This window comes from Schistocerca cancellata, chromosome 3 (genome assembly GCF_023864275.1).
Source record: "Schistocerca cancellata isolate TAMUIC-IGC-003103 chromosome 3, iqSchCanc2.1, whole genome shotgun sequence".
In the NCBI taxonomy this organism is placed as follows: Eukaryota; Metazoa; Arthropoda; class Insecta; order Orthoptera; family Acrididae; genus Schistocerca; species Schistocerca cancellata.
Genome location: NC_064628.1, coordinates 796,778,209 through 796,798,643, shown reverse-complemented (window position 1 = coordinate 796,798,643; position 20,435 = coordinate 796,778,209). Strand labels below are relative to the sequence as shown.

Here is a 20,435-nt window from a genome sequence, read left to right as displayed (position 1 = left end):
AACGGTAATAATATACAAAATAGGGTTTTGTAGCCAAAAGAGTGGGAAATACCAGCTCTGTTTTTAAATAAGGTTCGTCTGAACATAAGTACACAAGGAAAGGATATTTCAAACAAGTACATTTATTTTCAGAAAGTACATACTTCATGCTGTTTTTCGACATAGTTGCCAAGTGTGTTGAAAGACTTATATACCTCTGAACCAATTTTAAAATACCCTCTTCATAAAGATCTTTCGCCTGCTCCGATAACCAAGAGTTCACTGCCGTTTTCACGTCGTCATCGTCATTGTAACGGTTGTCACTGAGGTGTTATTCGAGGTGAAGAAACAGATGGTAATCGCTCGGCGCAAGATCAGGACTGTAGGGTGGGTGGTCTAAAACTTCCCAGCCAAACGTGTCCAATAAATCGCGGGTCTTACCTGCAGTGTGAGGGCTTGCATTGTCATGGAGAAGGACAATTCTCTTTTTTGAATCGCTCTGCGTAGCTGTCTCAGGGTTTGGCAGTATGCTTCTGCATTGATAGTGGTTCCTCGTTGCATGCCTATCCCAAAACACCGATGCCATTACTTTGAGCTGGGTCAGAGTCTGTTTGGCCTTCACCTTTACAGGCGAGTGTGTGTGTGTCTCTCCATTCCATGCTCTGTTGCTTCGATTCGGGAGTGATATGCGAAACCCATGTTTCGTCTCTAGTTACGATCTGACTCAAGAAGTTCAAATGTTCAAATGTGTGTGAAATCCTATGGGACTTAACTGCTAAGGTCATCAGTCCTTAAGCTTACACACTACTTAACCTAAATTATCCTAAGGACAAACACACACACCCATGCCCGAGGGAGGACTCGAACCTCCGCCGGGACCAGCCGCACAGTCCATGACCCAAGAAGCCGTCACCTTCTTCGTGATAACGAGTCAGGAACTTCAAATCTTTGGTTTTTTTGGTCCTCTGTTAGGAGGAGGAGGAGATTAGTGTTTAACGTCCCGTCGACAACGAGGTCATTAGAGACGGAGCGCAAGCTCGGGTGGGGGAAGGATGGGGAAAGAAATCGGCCGTGCCCTTTCAAAGGAACCATCCCGGCATTTGCCTGAAGCGAATTAGGGAAATCACGGAAAACCTAAATCAGGATGGCCGGAGACGGGATTGAACCGTCGTCCTTCCGAATGCGAGTCCAGTGTGCTAACCACTGCGCCACCTTGCTCGGTCCTCTGTTAGGAGTTTCGGGACCCAACGGGAGCACAGTTTCCTAAACTTTAGGTGTTCAGAAACAATGTTGTAAAGCACTGATCTCAACACGTCAGGAAATTCGTTTGAGAGACCTGTTATTGTGAAGCTCCTGTTCTCACGAATCCTCGCTCCAACAGAAGCCACCAAATCGTCTGTAATCAAAGAAGGACGACCAGAGCGGACATCATGGACGTTGTCACTGCCATCTTTGAATTTTCGTACCCACTTATGCACTTTGCTTTCACCCATAACAGTACCACCGTACACTTCGCAAATCTGCCGATGAATTTCTGCAGCAGTCAGGTTCCTTGCTGACGAAAACCGTATCACTAGCGAACCTCACACGCGTCGGGCGAGTTTATAGTCTCAAACATTTTGAAAACACGGACCAGAACCGTACCGGTTACCTACAGAGCTGAAACTGAGCACAATTTTCCCGAGGCATGCCGGTACACGACGCACGCCCTCGTTGCTGTATGCGCGAACTACTAGTGTCTACAACAAAACGGACCTTACTTAAAACACACGCCTCGTAATATGGAATATTAGAATCCGGAATGAAACAAACCTGCTTTCAGAAAAAAATATTGCATTACTTATTGAAAGCCCCTCGTAGCTTCGTACATGTGCACACTGTCGGTGGATATGTCAACTGTTAAACTTACATACCATACTATGTTATGTTTTTCTTATTTAGTCTAGTTGTCGGTCCTGGTGGGGTATGTAAGAGATTTGAATGACGTCAGATGTTGAGTGACATTGTGTAGGACACGATTATGCAGTATCTTCGTGCGAGACCATGTTATCAGCACCTGAAACAATGAAAAGAGGGGCCTTATCGCGGCCTCGTTTTGGCCGGCTGGTCGAATAGTGCGATATCCATATTTGTCCGATTTTGGTCTGCACGGGGATGTGAGGGCAGGCATACACGTTAAGGTTCCAGTAGACTCTGTTTCATCACCACGAGAAAAGGATCGCATGTTGTACAGCGCGCCCATTATAATCCCTTCCAACCTGCAGCCGACGTCCGAGAACAGGTAATGGACTCCCCATTAGATTCTAAGCCATCACACACCATTGGTTGGAAACTAGGAGTAGCTGGAATAGACAGTTAACCGTCGCTACATAGACTGTCCTTAACACCACAACAAAATCGACTGCGTTTATCGTGATACCGTGACCGGGAGACACGATGATCGATGGCGTTCCGTTGTGTTCAGCAGTGAATTGCATTTCTGCTCTACCCTAATAACAATAGTCAGTGAGTATGCCAGTGATCTCGAGAGAGGTCCCATTATTCCACTGTTTTGGATAAGCACAGCTGTGTTTCCTCTGGAGCCATGCTGCAGGGGACCGTAGGATATCACTTGAGACTGGTATACTGACTTAGGAAACTCTGACGGCACAACGGTATGTCCCAGACATCATGCATCACTATGTGTTATCTCTCATGCGACACAATTTCGGTGTCATTTTCCAACAGGATAGTATTTAGAAGAATGAGATTCCAGACTGTAGCACCTAGAACCGCTCGGCCACCCCGGCCGGCGTGTCAGAATGTCTAGGATGCGATGGGAAGATGTATATCTTCATACCAGATTCCAGCCATCAATCTGTGAACTGACACAGTATGTTTCCAGAATGAGATTTTCACTCTGCAGCGGAGTGTGCGCTGATATGAAACTTCCTGGCAGATTAAAACTGTGTGCCGGACCGAGACTCGAACTTGGGACCTTTGCCTTTCGCGGGCAAGTGCTCTACCAACTGAGCTACCCAAGCACGACTCATGCCTCTTCCTCACAGCTTCACTTCTGCCAGTATCTCGTCTCCTACCTACCAGTTTTAATCTGCAAGGAAGTTTCATATCAGCGCACACTCCGCAGCAGAGAAATCTCATTCTGGAAACATCCCCCAGGCTATGGCTAAGCCATGTCTCCGCAGTATCCTTTCTTTCAGGAGTGCTAGTTCTGCAGGGTTCGCAGGAGAGCTTCTGTAAATTTGGAAGGTAGGAGACGAGATACTGGCAGAAGTGAAGCTGTGAGGACGGGGCGTGTGCTTGGGTAGCTCAGTTGGCAGAGCACTTGCCCGCGAAAGGCAAAGGTCCCGATCGAGTCTCGGTCCGGCACACAGTTCTAATCTGCCAGGAAGTTTCAGGTTAGTATTTGTCGAAACATGCTACTTCATGCACTGTCTGCATGATGTTGAAGTATTCCCGTGGCCAGAAAGATCCCCAGATCTGTCTCTGATTGGCCGTCCGGTGTGTCCGAGCGGTTCTAGACGCTACAGTCTGGAACCGCGCGACCGCTACGGTCGAAGGTTTGAATCCTGCCTCGGGCATGGATGTGTGTGATGTCCTTAGTTAGGTTAAAGTAGTTCCAAGTTCTAGGGTACTGATGATCTCAGATGTTAAGTTCCATAGTGCTCAGAGCCATTTGAACCATTTTTTTTTTTTTTTCTCTGATACAGCATCTGTGATACGAGTTGCGATGTCACCTCCGTCCTAATGCCACTATCCAGATATCAAGGATCAGTTACAATAGTTGTTGGCCAGCTTACCTCAGGTGTTGGCACAACCCAACAGAATCAGTGCATGTACACAGACTAGAGGACGTGCGCCGTCACAATCATTAGTGGGCTCTTACTGCCAAGTCCTTTGTCCATTTTACTCAAGTTTTTAACCACGAAGTAACTTCGCATACCCCCTCAACCCCTGAAGAGTCATTTGGTTTCGACCTCCCCTTCTGTTTGCTTCACGGTTTTTGTCAGGTCGTGTACGTACGCAGTAGGAAGCAATATGCTGGGTGAACATCTACAAACTGCTGGGACGCATGCTGACTGGGATTGGAGGAGAAAAGGTCCTCTGAACTGTGTCCGGAAATGCATCGTTTCCACAGTAGATGGCGCTGATGAATGAAAGTTACTCCGATCACGTGCCGTATTTTCCCAGCGTGTTGCAGGCTGTGTCATTGACGCAGCTACTATAAGCAGCAGAATGGTCCGGTATTCATGTCGAGATGATGTTTGTATACGGCCAAGCAGATGGAAACACACAAGAGGCAGCACAGCTATACGAAAACAAGTACCCTCATAGACACCAACAACATCACACAACATTTCAAGCCCTGTTTGGGAGCTTGTGTGATTGACAAAAAAAATGGCTCTGAGCACTATGGGACTTAACATCTGAGGTCATCAGTCCCCTAGAACTTAGAACTACTTAAACCTAACTAACCTAAGGACATCACACACATCCACGCCCGAGGCATGATACGAACCTGCGACCGTAGCGGTCCTGCGGTTCCAGACTGAAGCGCCCAGAACCGCTCGGCCACAACGGCCGGCTTGTGATTGACAGACGCAGTGCTAACTGCCGAGTCGTTATGCGTCTGTCCTCGCAAATGACATCAACTCGCTGCAGCATGTCAGGTGTGACAGCTGTGGATGGCCTCCCGACCGCTATAAATCGCGGAGCTCCGCCGAACCACCTTCTGATGACCTCACCCTCCGTACCCAGCGACTAACTGTACTTCTGTCGACAGCAGATGCTCCATAGACTTTGCACAAGCGTTGGTCAATATTCCCCACAGTTTCTTTCTCTGCAGTGAAGTTCAATGACTGCACTTTGCTTGTACCGTACATCACCCACAAACGCCACTTTGAAACGATCCTGCAGCTACGCTATCTTTCGGAAGTTTTCACACTCCTAAACATCCCTAGGTCCATTGTTTCCGATGTGATAGTGAAGTGGAAGCGTGCAGGGCACGTACAGCACAAAAGCGTACAGCCCGATCTCGTCTGTTGACTGACAGAAACTGACGACCGCTGAAGAGGATCGAAATGTGTAATAGGCAGACATCTATCCAGACAATCACACAGGAATTCCAAACTACATCAGGATCTACTGCAAGTACTATGACCGTTAGGCGGGAGGTGAGAAAACTTGGATTTCATGGTCGAGCGGCTGCTCATAAGCCACACATCACGCCGGTAAATGCCAAACGACGCCTCGCTTGTTGTACACAGCGTAAACATTGGGCGATTCAAGAGTGGAAAAACGTTGTGTGGAGTAACGAATCACAGTACATAATGTGGCGATCCGGTGGAAGGGTGTGGTTATGGCGAATGCCCGGTGAATGTCATCTGCCGGCGTGTCTGGTGCCAATAGCAAAATTCGGAGGCGGTGGCGTTATGGTGTGGTCATGTTTTTCATTGACGGGGTTCGGACCCTCGTTGTTTTGCGTGGCACTATCGCAGCACAGACGTACATTCATGTTTTAAGCGCATTCCTGCTTCACACTGCTGAAGAGCAATTCGGCGACGACGATTGCTTCGTTCAACACAATCGAGCACCTGTTCATAATGCACAGCCTGTGGCGGAGTGGTTCACAATAACATCACTGTGATGGACTGGCCTATACAGAGTCCTAACCTGGATCTTATAGAACACCTGTGGGATGTTTTGGAACGCAGACTTCGTGCCAGGCCTCACCGACCGACATCGATGCCTCTCTTGAATGCAGCACTCCGTGAAGAATTGGCTGCCATTCCCCAAGAAACCTTCCAGCACGTCATTGAAGGTATGCGCGCGAGAGTGGAAGCTGTCATCAAGGCTAAGGGTGGATCAACACCATACTGAATTCCAGCATTACCGATGGAAGGCGACATGAATTTGTAAGTCATTTTCAGCCAGGTGTCCGGATACTTTTGATCACTTAGTGTATTAGCCTCTGCAAAATACATTCGTGGACAAAAATCTCTCGTGTCGAGCTTTGTTCCTACTCGTCCTCACCTCCCCTTCTCGTCCCCTTCGATTCCTCGCCGTGAGCTTGCCGATTCCTCACAGCAGAGTCATGACCGCAAACCAGTTCGCACGAGCAGATGGGAATACAGGTCTGCTTTAACGTACCGCCTACGTCGAGATCATTAAACACGCAATGTCAGATTAGTCGGAAAAGTATAGAGAAACTTCGTCTTTACGATAACTACAAGAGGCATAAATAATTTGGAAGGATGGGGACTATAACTCCGCTCCTAACGAATTATGCGTTAGTGATTACGTCCCCCCCCCCCGTGCGGCGAACTTGAGAAATATTTCTTTCTAAGTGAAACAATCTTTTGTTGTATTTCTCAGGCAGACCACAGTTCACATGTATGATATCAATAAAACTGATCACTTGCTTTACGTGCTTCATCAAATACTGAACAAGCAAGTAAGAAAGGAAACTTTGGTATTTACTGCATGGTGAAAGAGCTAGTTAAATATTTGACCAGATTTAAATATTCCTGCCCTGAATAAATAAAGATATAGGAGTAGAAGGAAATGGTTTGACTGTGCAGCCAAAAAACTGTCAATGCAATAAGAGTGAGACAACTTCAAACTAATTTTTCCTCTCCTATCAACAGTAGTAACATCTTGGACTTAGTAAACTACTGTACTATGTATCTGTGTCAGTAACAAGTTTTTTATTTAGCAGTCTCGGATCGCAAATAATACAGAAACTTTGCGATAAAAACTTGCTAGAAACCGAATGCTTTTATCACGGTGACACATTTGCGTAATGTCTACTATTGTGTCTGAATATAGCACAGAAACATTGAGTGCTCCGAGTACGTGACTCGAGATAGCACTAACAGGCTGTAATGTTGTTAACCGCATACTTCGAGTTCATAGCAACGCGTAGTTTTGCCAAATCCCAATATTGTCCGATCGTAATTAACGCCAACGGCAGCAAGATTGGAAATGAAGCAAACACCGCCACTACAAACACCTCGGCAATAACTCGGCAGCCATTCCCACTTGGCGTCGCTACAGAATTCCGTTCACGTATGGAATTTACTCACACGCTTTCCCGCCAAGTGTTCGCGTTCCCGCAATGCAGTAATTACAATCGACGCCGATTCTCCGAACTGAACTACAATTCACAACTACTGTACAGTGGCAAAACAAATTCATTTTCACACCTTTCCGTTCTGTAAATTGATTGTTCCCATATTTAATACTTTATGTGAAAATAGCACTATGAAGCTGTTTAACGGCGGTCCATTATGTTTTCCGTAATTCGTCTACGATATTACTAGTTAAGTGAAACGAAGTTAAAGTGAAGAAAACAATTTTTTCCGATTGGCCGTTTACGGTCGAGACCATCAAATAGCCAAATTAAAAAAAATTCTTGAGCAACAAAAAATTTCTTTATTGGCATGTTAGGCCAAATGCGAGGTGTGTTAAAGAAGTAACGAGATTGATTTTTTATCCACGAAAGTTTTTATTTTTTTCGGACAACAATATTGTCTTCTTCAAAGTAGTTCCCTTCGGCAGTTATGCACCGGTGGACTCGTCAGTCCCTGTCTTGGTAGCAGCGCTGAAAGGTGTCATCTGATAGGACCTTTAACATGTCGCTCACATACTTTTGAACGTTCTGTAGAGTCCCAAAATGACATCTTTTTAAGACATTTTTCAATTTAGGGAAACGAAAACAGTCTCAAGGACTCAGATAAGGTGAATAGAGGGGCTGTGAAACAAGAGGAATGCCTTTAGAGGTCAAAAATTCAGTGATGGAAGTGGCCGTGTAACATCGAGCGTTGTCATGATGCAGCATCCACATAGGTCGCCCATTTCCTTATTTTTAAATGTGTGCCTGATCTCACAAAAGTACTCACGCGTTCGACTATTTCGACGGTTTTTCAAGTTGAAGGACTCCCTCAGCGAGGTTCACCTCCAAAGTATTCTCGACCTTCCCAAAATTATTTGTGCCAGCGAAAAGCCTGTGCCCTTGATGAGAAATGTTCCCGACAGGTCTGTTTGATCTTGCTCACACTCCTGGACTCGCCATGTTTCACACAAAAATTGGTGGCATAACGTTGCTCTAAATTCCACTGTTATATTTTCTTAACACATAACAAAAACACAACTTCACTGATGGCGCTCTCAAAAATCACGTGATGGCTGTACGAAGCTGAAACTCGTACTGAGCATCTAGAGGGGATGGTCTATATAAGTAGAGCCATGCAGCGATGCCAGATTGCTCGCTGCGTTGTCAGTCTCGTTACTTACCTCGTACACCTCGTAGTGCCTCTACTATGGTATGAATTCGAAAAGGGAAGATGATAGTGATGATGATACTATTGAGAGCACTCGGCATCATTGTTTTCATGCTCATGGTAAAACACACTGACGGAAATGGTACGTGTTACAGCATGAAGCACCAGTCCGATGTTTGTAGATTTCGAGAAGATGTTCCTCCCATAACGGGTATTCAGTGATTAAAGAGAGTAAAATCTTGTTTGCTTTGTGACAGGAAAGCAAATGCCCTCCTGAGGATTTCCTTACAGTGTCTGAAACACATACTGTGTCACTTCCTGGCAGATTAAAACTGTGTGCCCGACCGAGACTCGAACTCGGGACCTTTGCCTTTCGCGGGCAAGTGCTCTACCATCTGAGCTACCGAAGCACGACTCACGCCCGGTGGGCAGTTTTAATCTGCCAGGAAGTTTCATATCAGCGCACACTCCGCTGCAGAGTGAAAATCTCATTCTGGAAACATACTGTGTCAGTTCACAGATTGATGGCTGGAATCTGGTATGAAGATATACATCTTCTCATCGCATCCTAGACATTCTGACAGGCCGGCCGGGGTGGCCGAGCGGTTCTAGGCGCTACAGTCTGGAACCGCGTGACCGAATCCTGCCTTGCGCATGGATCTGTGTGATGTCCTTAGGTTAGTTAGGTTTAAGTAATTCTAAGTTCTAGGGGACTGATTACCTTAGAAGTTAAGTCCCATAGTGCTCAGAGCCATTTGAACCATTTTTGAACGTACTGACAAATCAGGGGACTGGGCGGGCCTGTCAACGATCCGTACCTTCCTCAAGGCGTTTTTTGTGTGAACGGTACTGTGGGATCACGCATTACCCTGCTGGAATACACTCTCTTGCGATGAAAGGTGTGGAAACAGGGTTTACCATTCTTGCCATATACTGGAGTGCATTCAGCATCCCTTCAACAAGTAACAAATAAGCAATCTTTCCCCAGCCACTGTAGACACAGAAGGGCGCCCAGGGTTCTGGATTACTTCATTGCTGGTTACAAGAGTAGCAGCATAGATTGGAGGGCTCTCAGTGAGTCGGATCACACGAAGAGTTTTTCTGCTGGAATACACCTCATCGGTTTCCATGGGCTTACGATCGCGTGTTACTCTGCAGGAAACATTCTCTCTTGTATATCCGTGCTCTCCGCATCGTGACTCAAGAAATTGTAGTGGTATGCGTCTCGAGAATCGCTGCTTCTTGTGACCTTTTACAAGGTTGTCTACAGTCACTTTGGTGGCGACCTGACGGCCACAAACATGAAAGAAACTCACCGCTGAAGAGCACAGAATACCACCCAACTTCCCTGTGGTCTCTGGCTCTACACCATGTAAGTCTGTGCTGTCTGTGACACGATTTCATATGTTTCTGTTTCATAAAGCTGATACAATTTAGCCCCCAGCCACAATAACAAATTGTAATCGTCTACTTGCAATGCTATCAAGCTTTAACCGAGAGAAACAAGGAGCTGCTTCTTCTTCTGTAGTGGTCAATCCAAGGATTGGTTTGCAACAGCTACAATGGCAGCTTGTCTCCATTCTGTGCGTCTTTCAGCTTTTCTCTTCATTTCTTTATAGGTGTTACATCCCACGTCTTTCACGATTTGATCAATGTACCTCAGTCGTGGTCTTCCTCTTGGTCTTTTTCCCTCGACATATCCCTCTATGATTGTGTTCAGGAGTCCTTTATGTCTTAATAGATGGCCTATAAATTGCACTCTTCTTTTAACAATGAAACTCCAGAAGCTTCTCTGCTCTTTCCAGAACCACTTCGTTTGTGACCTAGTCGATACATTTTATTTTGAGCATGCGTCTATAGTAATGTTTACTTAAGATTATGTTCCTTTAGCCTTTCGTATTTCAGTACTAAAACTGAAAAGCAGTGCCGCTTGTTTTTATCCATCCTGGGTATTCATCCCACAAGCATCGTCCGTACCTGGGAATCATATCCCCGTCTGGCGCTTCGAGAAGTGACAGTTGGGCAACAGGCAACACTATATACGTCAGCAATAGATAAATGAATGAAAAATTAAACATTATGTCGCTTATTCGATTGTAATTTCAAGTCAGGGAACCATTGTAGTGATTCTGAAAGTGAAACTACGTTTTGATACATTATTTCACCCTCTCATTTCCCTCAGTTATGTCACTGTGTACATATACGGAATAACATCCTTTATCCGTTCTCGAAGAACAGTTATTACGCAGTTACTCACCACTGTCGTCTCATGAAGAATCCAAACCATAGAATTTGGATGCAGAATGGTACCTGGTTGTATCTAGTCGTCTCGCAGACTAGAATATGTGTATGTGTACGTGGATGGGCGAGTGTGCTCAACTGTTGAATTATTAGCTCTCTTTCTAAAATACAGACGAAAGTGGTTAAAACTCCTACTGCTGGAAAAAATTAAATCCCATGCCCTCACTTCCATTCTCGCTCAAATTCACACTATTACTCAAACTGTGAAAGTCGGTAGTTTTATTATGATACGATTTAAAACTGTTGGAAAACGAGAAGATAAGAAACTTAAAATAAGGACGTAGTGACATGTGGCTGACTGATCACTAGAAGAAAAGCTGGATGAGTCAGCTACCCTGTCAACACATTATAAACTCCTTTCCAATATTAGATATACCAAGTCGAACATTTCACAGAACCCTGAATCCCTTGATATCTGATGAAATAGAGGAAAGTTCAGCAGGTGTTTTAGCCTTTTCTCTCTTGTCTAAATATAACATAACGTCAATCATCAGACTGTGTTCTACACAGTGTCTGATCAAAAGTGACCAAAAGACCTTAATGTAATACGGAATTGACCACTAGATGTCACGAGAGGCGCATTCCCCTCTATACAAGGAGGCGGTGAGTACTGTGTTGTCAATAGAGAAGTAATAACAGGAGACTAGGTGGACCAGAAGAGCTTAGTGACTTCCTACACTGGGCTAGTCATTGAATGTTACCTGAGTAACAGACACAACATGGAGATTTCAACCTTTGTAAAGCTGCCCAAGTCAGCCGTTGGTGATGACATGGTGAATTGGAAACGCGGACAAACAACCATAGCTACACTAAGACCACTCAGACCTCATGTATTGGCGGACAAGTTAGAACAATGACTGTGCATGGAGAGTTAAAGAGGATAGGGAACAATGACCAAACAGCTCCTCATAAGCCACGGATCTTTGTAGCCAGTGATAAGTGACACTTGGAGTGGTGTACAGATCAGCGCCACAGAACAGTGGATTGACTGGCAACGAGTGGATTCCAGAGATGAGTCACTATATAGCCTGTGATAATTCGATGGAAGGATCTGAGGGCATGGAGAAAGTTATTTGCCATTAGGTGTAGTGCAAACAGTAGTGTATGGAAGAAATTGTGTTATCGTATTGGAATGTTCTTCGTTGTTAGGACTCGGTCTGCCAACTGCGCTTAACAGATAGCTAAATATGGAAAAGTCTGAACACATTTTGCAGAACTGTGTACTGTGTACAGTAGAGGAGCAGCTCAAAGGTTACAATTCTTTGTATCAGCCTATCAGTGCAACTTGTCATAAAGCATCATCTGCGAGGCGATGGTTTTGTGGACAATAACACTCCTGAAATGGACTTGCCTACCCAGTCTCCGGACGTGAACCCAATGGAGTACCTCTGGGATGTGTGAGGACGTCGATTCCGAACTTTTCCCAACGTCGAATGACCTTACCTTCTATCGTTCCTGCTCTTGAGGAAGAATGGGCTGCCATTCCTCCACAGATATTTAGATGCATCATTGAAAGTGTTCACAGCAGAGTTCGCGCCGTAATAAGGCGAAGAGTCGACATATCTCCTGTTAATATTCACTAATAGCTATCTAAATACATGTACTCTGACAGTGTATGTAGTCGAGTGAAGATGACTGCATCTCGCCTGTGAGACCAGAAGAGGGTACGCCACAGATGATTTGCTGATTTTATTATCTACATTTCAACATCAATTACTTACAGCAACTCTTGTTTGCTTCTACACATGACTCAGTACCTCGCCAAAGAGGTGATAGCATATGAGGGGACCATAAATTGAACGACTAGGTTATCAGTACATGCCTACTTAGCTGCTACATCTGCTAATTAGATTCTCTGAATTCCCATGTATTCTAGCATCCAGCAGAGTGCCCCAGCCATTGAAGGCATAGACGTACATCCTAGATTTTCTTAATCTGGGTACAATCGTTGTATATGTTGAAGAGTAGTCGAGGAATCGAAGAAGACGAAGAGTTTTGTTGCTGAATACATCTCATCTTCTTCCGCACCTCATGTTGTGCTCTACCAATTTATCCTTTCTGTTAGTCAAGTTGAGCCATAAATTAAGACAAAATAACCCCCAAGCACTAGGACAGCTAGGGGAATACCTTAATTACATACGTTACAAAGGAAATGCCAGAGAAGGCATGAACAAGATTCTACCAATAGGATATTAAATACACATAACTGCCACAGAAGCAACCCAACAGTTTTCTATGCTTGCATCACTGACACATGGAAGTCTGCATCATGAAGTCAGTCAGTGCCCTGCACACAACGCAGTCACAGTTGATGGAGTCTGCCAGCCTGCTGGCTGTTGTCGTGTAGAAGATTCATCGCCATCCACCTGGGTCGAGACGAGGACAACAGTGCCCTCTATATCACCCACTTGGCTTGCCAGGCAGCGCCGCCATAAAATTCAAACCAAATAGTGCCCTGCTTATCACAGCACAAATTAAATGGTAAGAAGCCAATCACGACACATTTCCAAACGTGTAAACAGCTGCAGAGAACGATCAGCAGTATTGGACAAAGATACATCAAGTTGTCTCCACAAATCAATACATAGCTATTGACAGTCTTGTTTGAGTCAGATCACTGCCAACATTAACAAGTGTCATCAGGACCTCACATCCACCATGGCTGTATGAAGACAAAATTACTGCACAGCTTTGAGCAGCTACTGGCTAATGTCATATCCAGTGCCTTTTCATGAGTTTTGGTCACGCAGTGTATAACCTGGATAGATCAACACACTGCACATTTATCAAACAAAACTATGTGGTTCGAGAGACCTTTTCGACTCTCAAACATCTCTGCTCTCTCTCTCTCTCTCTCTCTCTCTCTCTCTCTCTCTCTCTCTATATATATATATATATATATATATATATATATATATATATATATATATATATATATATATATTGGGTGATCAAAAAGTCAGTATAAATTTGAAAACTGAATAAATCACGGAATAATGTAGACAGAGAGGTACAAATTGACACACATGCTTGGAATGACAAGGGGTTTTATTAGAACCAAAAAAAAAACACAAAAGTTCAATAAATGTGCGGCAAATGGAGCTTCATCTGATCAGAAGAGCAATAATTAGCATAACAAAGTAAGACAAAGTAAAGATGACGTTCTTTACAGGAAATGCTCAATATGTCCACCATCATTCCTCAACAATAGCTGTAGTCGAGGAATAATGGCCGGCTGGGGTGGCCGAGCGGTCCTAGGCGCTACAGTCGCAGGTTCGATTCCTGCCTCGGGCATGGATATGTGTGATGTCCTTGGGTTAGTTAGGTTTAAGTAGTTCTAAGTTCTCGGGGACTGATGACCTCAGAAGTTAAGTCCCATAGTGCTCAGAGTCATTTTGAGGAAGAATGTTGTGAACAGCACTGCAAAACGTGTCCAGAGTTATGGTGAGGCATTGGTGTCGGATGTTGTCTTTCAGCGCTCGCATCTCGTGGTCGTGCGGTAGCGTTCTCGCTTCCCACGCCCGGGTTCCCGGGTTCGATTCCCGGCGGGGTCAGGGATTTTCTCTGCCTCGTGATGGCTGGGTGTTGTGTGCTGTCCTTAGGTTAGTTAGATTTAAGTAGTTCTAAGTTCTGGGGGACTGATGACCATACATGTTAAATCCCATAGTGCTCAGAGCCATTTGAGCCATTTTGTTGTCTTTCAGCATCCCTAGAGATGTCAGTCGATCATGATACACTTGCGACTTCAGGTAACCCAAAAGCCAATAATCGCATGGACTGAGGTCTGGGGACCTGGGAGGCCAAGCATGACGAAAGGGGCAGTTGAGCACATGATCATCACCAAATGATGCGCACAAGAGATCTTTCATGTGTCTAGCAATATGGGGTGGTTCTAATAAAACCCCGTGTCATTCCAAGCATGTGTGTCAATTTTTACCTCTCTATCTACATTTTTCCATGGTTTATTAAGTTTTCAAATTTATACTGACTCATTGATCACCCAGTATATATATATATATATATATATATATATATATGCTACACATTTTCATTCGCCACTTCAGTCTGCATACATGCTGTACATGCAGTTTGCAACAGCATTTGTGAATAAATGAGTCTCCCATTAGGATGTGACGGGACTGTTTGCTTGTCACCAGATACGACACGTGCCGGCGCTTCGAGCTGGACAACATGCTGCTGGTGACGGCGCAGACGGGCCTGTACGTGTACACGCTCTTCTCCATCATCGCGGGCTACTTCTCGGCCGGCACGGGCGCTGACGCGGCGCCCGGCGTGGTGGTGATGTCGGTGAGCGCGCTGCTGCAGACCACGCTGCAGACGGTGTTCATCCTGGACGCGTGGTGGCGGCGGTGCGGCAACCCCGCGCAGGCGCGCGCCAAGCCCGGCCGCCAGCTCGTCACCTTCCTGCTGGTGACCAACATGGCGCTCTGGGCAGTGTCGCGCCTCCAGAACTCGCGAGCGGACTTCCACCCCGTCGAGCTGCGCTTCTACGGCTTCTGGGTGTGGACCATCATCACGCACGTCGCCATGCCACTGGCCGTCTTCTACCGCTTCCATTCTACCGTCTGCCTCTGCGAGATCTGGAAGAGCGCCTACAAGATGAGGCTGCCGGTCAGAAAGTAATGGCAGCGCCGGGCTCGGCTCGGTCCTCGTCATCGTTTGATCCGCCTCGGGTATTTGGTCCTGCAGGTGGTACACCATGGTGCAACGAAGAGGAAACCGGATCTAATGGTCCTAAACGAACGAAGCCTTGAATTACGTTTTTGAATGTTCATATCTGCCATTATTGTTTTGTGATCCTGAGTCTGAAGACTGCTGGGGTGCAGTTTCCACGCTAGTCTACCCTGTGATAACCTCTTCATCTCTACATAACTATTATAACCTACATCGATTTTCACCTGCTTACTGCATTCAACTCTTGGTCTAACTCTATAATTTTTACCGTCCACACTTTCTTCCAGTGCCAAATTATCATGTCCTTAATATCTCAGACTGTGCCTTCTTTTAATAAACTTCTTACACCCTAAATTTTCTTGCAGCACATCTCAGTTCTGTGCCTGATCAGACATATCGCCTCAGTTTACGAGTGAGAAGTATTCCGAATTCAGCATTAATGGTTCTGAACGATAAAAAAATTCTAAATTTGATGTGCAGTGTAGGTTGCTCATATTGTAGGCGTTCAGTCTAAATTTATAGTCGTTAAGTATCCATTTACGATAATACATTAACGATGAAATATTAGTTCGAACATAATCTCAAATTCACAGTATGAGATCCACAAAATGTCCAATAAAACCTGACGTCAGGAGTAGAAGACCACGACGAACAAACTTGTCAAATCACTAACATTACTTAAGAAAACTAATCCCTTCTTGATGCGGCTGATTCTGTTAATAATGATCATATCTGACTCCGCATACAATATCAGTATATATCTGATACGGTTCGGGACAAAAATGCTCTTCTTCAGATACGCCACCTCGAAAAAAAATTTTTGAAAACTAGGAAAACTCAGTGTAATCTCTAAACAAACATATATGAAAATGAGATGTACCACATTCATACACTATCCTTCAATGGTGAAAGGAAAATACGTCATTCAGCTACCTAGCAAGCGCCTACACAGCTAAGCAGAAAAGGAACTACTATGTGAATTTGGGAACACATTAGTCTCTAGAACACTGAAAGGATTATCAGAACGGTCAGGTCATTTATAAAGGAGCACCCAGTCCAGCTTCGTATACGGATTTGATGTTTGGTATCATCGTATAAACTAACTTAGACTAGTGAAATCTTTTATGGAAGACATGGACAATGAAGGAAGTTGGCGCGGACGAAACGTAACCAGATACACAACAGATTTCAGTCGCCTTATGCCAGGTGCTATAAGAAACGTTTTGTAACGTTAACGGCTAATTTGAAAACTCCGTACATTTTTATTGGTGGATGATTGTATCATCTTACTAACTCTTACACACTATTGTACAAGGAAGACATCGCCTTTAATTAAGAAATCGTAAATATCTGCTTGAGTTAAAAACAGATTCGTAGTCGTGCGACGTCCATGGATGGATTCACACGTGTACGAGTTAGCTTCCATTGTACACTAAACAAAATTCGCGTGATAGAAATGAGGATTCGCACATATGAACTGTCTCGCCTTCCGCTTGCTACAAGCCGACGTTTGCCATGCAAAAATCGTTGTAACTTCTTCGAAATAATGTTTACGAAGTATTCTAATGGTACATATTGCTACTCTTTCGCAATGGTGGAATTTGAATTATCAATCCAGCGTGGTGTCGTTATTAAACAAGATGCAAAGTTGAGTTAAAATTTTGGTCCCATGCTTCGAATGTATTTGTATGATGAAGCAGAATATTCAAAAAGCATCCACTTGTTTGTAAAAGATGGCTGTGTGGTATTCCATGAGAGATAATACAAAGACGCGACGTACAACGAAAAGAATGTTCTAAGAGAGGAGTGTATTCTAATTTCACTGAAAGAATAGTTACGTAAAATTATTTTTTAATCGGCACATTTCTACTTTAGTTTCAGTACGAATGTTTCATAGTTTAGCTACAGTTCTTATGGAGTGCGGTACGATATAGTGTTTATAGATGCTGAATTTTACGTTAGCAAGACAAATGTTTGCATGACATCCATGCCTACAACTCATATACATATTAATTCATTATAACAAAATTATCAGCACACTTATTAGTTGTTAGGCGAAATTTTCTCATACTGTCATATCATACAAATAGTTTTAAGGGATTTTCCTGATAGTTCTAAGGATGATACCTCCTTGTGAAATGGAATACTTCCTTTCAGAAAAACGTAAAAACAATTTTGTTACTTTGGATTCATTTAGTTGTAAGTATTAATCGTCAATGGAAGCTAAAGACATAGATCAATCGTAAGTGCAAAATGAAACTGTCATTGTGGCTCTGTATTATCACAGATTCTATACTACTATAGGTTTTGACACTTTCTCAGTACATATGACATTGTACGTATCTACTTGTCATATCAGACATCATCCTTAATTCTCTTATGTTTCAAATGTGACACTAATTTACATTACATTTGTTTCAAATCTGTGCGGGCGGATATTTTGCTGTTGACTATAACAAATACAACTGCTTGCAGAAGAAAAAGTGCAACATTCCCACCCACGTAACTGCAAACTAATTCCATTATGTAGTTGATAATCTCTCCTCCTTTTGTACACAAATAAACCTATAGCCTATAATGCGATACTGTCAAAGGAGTAAGTTTTACTACATTTCTTAACGTCCAGCGGCGATTACCGTTAGTTTTCGACCTTTCTTTTGTTGTACAGATTAACAGAAAATAAAGTCCATCATAATTCCAAAATGAACGCACCAACTTTGTGGCACGTGTCCAAGTTTCGAGTGATAACAGTAAGAAGAATGAATTTCCTACTGTTGCTCTCTGTTGTGCCGTGACAATGTTGGAAAGGACAACAGGATTGTTTGATTTTAACGTCTCTGTTATTAGAGACGGAGTAGTAAGTCAATTGTAAAGGATTGGGATAATGAATCGGCCGTGAGGTATCTATTACACTATTCATGAGAATTAGTTCAAGACATCTACGAGGAAATCAAATCAGACCAGCTGATCGAGGATGAAAGGTCATTTGCAGGACCACTGTTATCACACTAATGGCGACGCTAAATGTAATATATGATGAGCACAGTTAATTCAATGAACTGTTAAGGATACAGCATATTTTGTTAAATGTGTGGGATAGTGAGTCTATTTCGGCAGATAACTTCAAAATGCAATAATTGTAGAAGATTAGTATAATAATAATAATTGTTAATAATAAAATAAATAATTGATTAAAAGGAAATCTACTAAATGAAAAGTAAAATGATCCTAAACATTTCACACGCGCGCACACGCCATTTCTTAGTCTCAATAATAAAAATTATTTTTTGTCCGAAAATGCGCACGATATTATCGACTACGTAAAAAAAATTCACTCCTTAGTTAATTCTAATCTTTTTTACCTTTTTTATTGTTTGAAGTGTGGGTCGGTAGACACGTGGCATGCTGAAAAACGTTTAGTTTGGGTTTATATAATCTCAGGGAAATTACTGTCGTCTCGCTCGCGAGAAAATTCAGAATAGCTTAATTTAATTTTGTGGGTATCGCGTTGGCATCGTGAGAAAAAATGTAGTAGAGCAAAATCTGTAACATTTATAAATTGGGGAGTGATGATTGTTACTATGAATTGAAATCAGAAATGCCAAACTAAACAATTATTATTTAACGAAAGAAGCTTTTTATACAGACATCTGGCATCTCGTTGATTAATCTCTCAGTTTTGCACATAACAAAGAATTTTTGCGTATTTCGGCGAAATACGTAAAAATCATAATAATCTTAGCTCGACTCTGGAGCGAAAGAAAAAAATTTTCATAGCAAAGTCATATCAGAAAGCGCAATTGACGATAATAATGGCACAATTAAACGAATTCCTAACAGGAATATAATTTCAGTTCATTTGAACAAAATGGAAGGAAATAAGAGTCTGACAGAGTAAGATGCTGTCGGAAAGGCACGCGACTAAAGAAGAGAAAGAAAAGACGAGTGCGCATACTTATATAGAACAAAATACAGATGATAATGCTACGCCGCTCTCATTATCGCTGACTTGCAGAGCAGTTCATTGACTCAGTGGTTAAATTATATCTTTAACTCTTGATATTTCGATAGGAAAGGAAAGTAGTATGCTATTACGTCGCGAGCAGCGCACAGTATTACACCAACCATTGCATTACAATGCACATGATGTGCTGAGTCTATGAACTCTCATTTTACTGTACCTGTTGGAGACATCGCAGCAATTTATTTTTTGTACTCGTTTTCACTCGGCTAGTAATGCAGACACAAATTCCTGAACACTTGAAGCAATCAGGTTTCTGTTTTATTTCGAGAGTATATTTCCATAACAGCAAACGAGTTCATGGTATTGGTTGTTTTAGTGTCGATGGAACTGTTGTGTGTATTTAACTACCCGACGTTGTTCCAGATCTTTTCTACACTGTCGTGTCAAAGTGGTAGCCGTTGCTTCTACAATCATCAATCATGAATATGTATAAAATGTCTAATTTGTAAATATTTCTTATTTAACTCAGTGAATAAATTATTGTGTACAGAAACATTCCGTGTGTATACAGATGTTTTTGTAAATGGATGTAAGCCTGATTTGTTATACTACGTACCTGTCATTCTCCACAGTTTATTACTACTTAGCATTGACGTAAGTACAACAAATGGGGCATTTATATATGGATACCGTAAAGTCCGTGTTGTTTGTTTTCAAATTTCCAATGTATGCATATCACACACCTGAAACGGAAATATAAATCCAACCAGTTACCTCCTGAAGCTAAGAAAACTGGAAAGAGGTAAGAGATAATTCATCTGCTGTATTTAAGGATGTTAAACCATGGATGTGCAGCTTTTAAACAGTATGGAGTTGGTAAATTTTAATGTGACACCTAGCACAAGTTTCCATGTTTTTGGCGTATCCTCTGCAGAGAATGTCCTCACAGAGTCTCATAAATTAACTATATTTAACTATTGAAGAATGGATGTTAATGTACGTACCACAGCTAGCAAAGTTTGTTATATCAAGTGAACCTATCTGCCACAAATCCGACTATCACGTAAGATCCGTACATGTCGATCAAGCCCAATCTTCGCTCTTATTGATTACATATAGTTTTACTGTTCACGTCGTTTGAAATTGTTCATCTGTGAAATTCAGGCAATCTATGTAAGGTCACTACGTGGAGAGATAATGTACCCTCTTTGACA

At 43.1% G+C, this 20,435-nt stretch overlaps 1 protein-coding gene across 1 annotated transcript in view; it reads left to right on the top strand.

Moving 5' to 3' along the window:
* Positions 1 to 19,763, top strand: part of LOC126175860 (proton channel OtopLc-like) — a 148,575-nt gene extending 128,812 nt beyond the window's left edge. Inside the window, exon 10 of the mRNA XM_049922871.1 lies at positions 14,720 to 19,763. Within this exon, the coding sequence (XP_049778828.1) occupies positions 14,720 to 15,206 (487 nt within the window). The 3' untranslated portion in view covers positions 15,207 to 19,763. The remainder of the gene's footprint in view (positions 1 to 14,719) is intronic.
* The last annotated feature ends 672 nt before the right edge of the window (positions 19,764 to 20,435 follow it).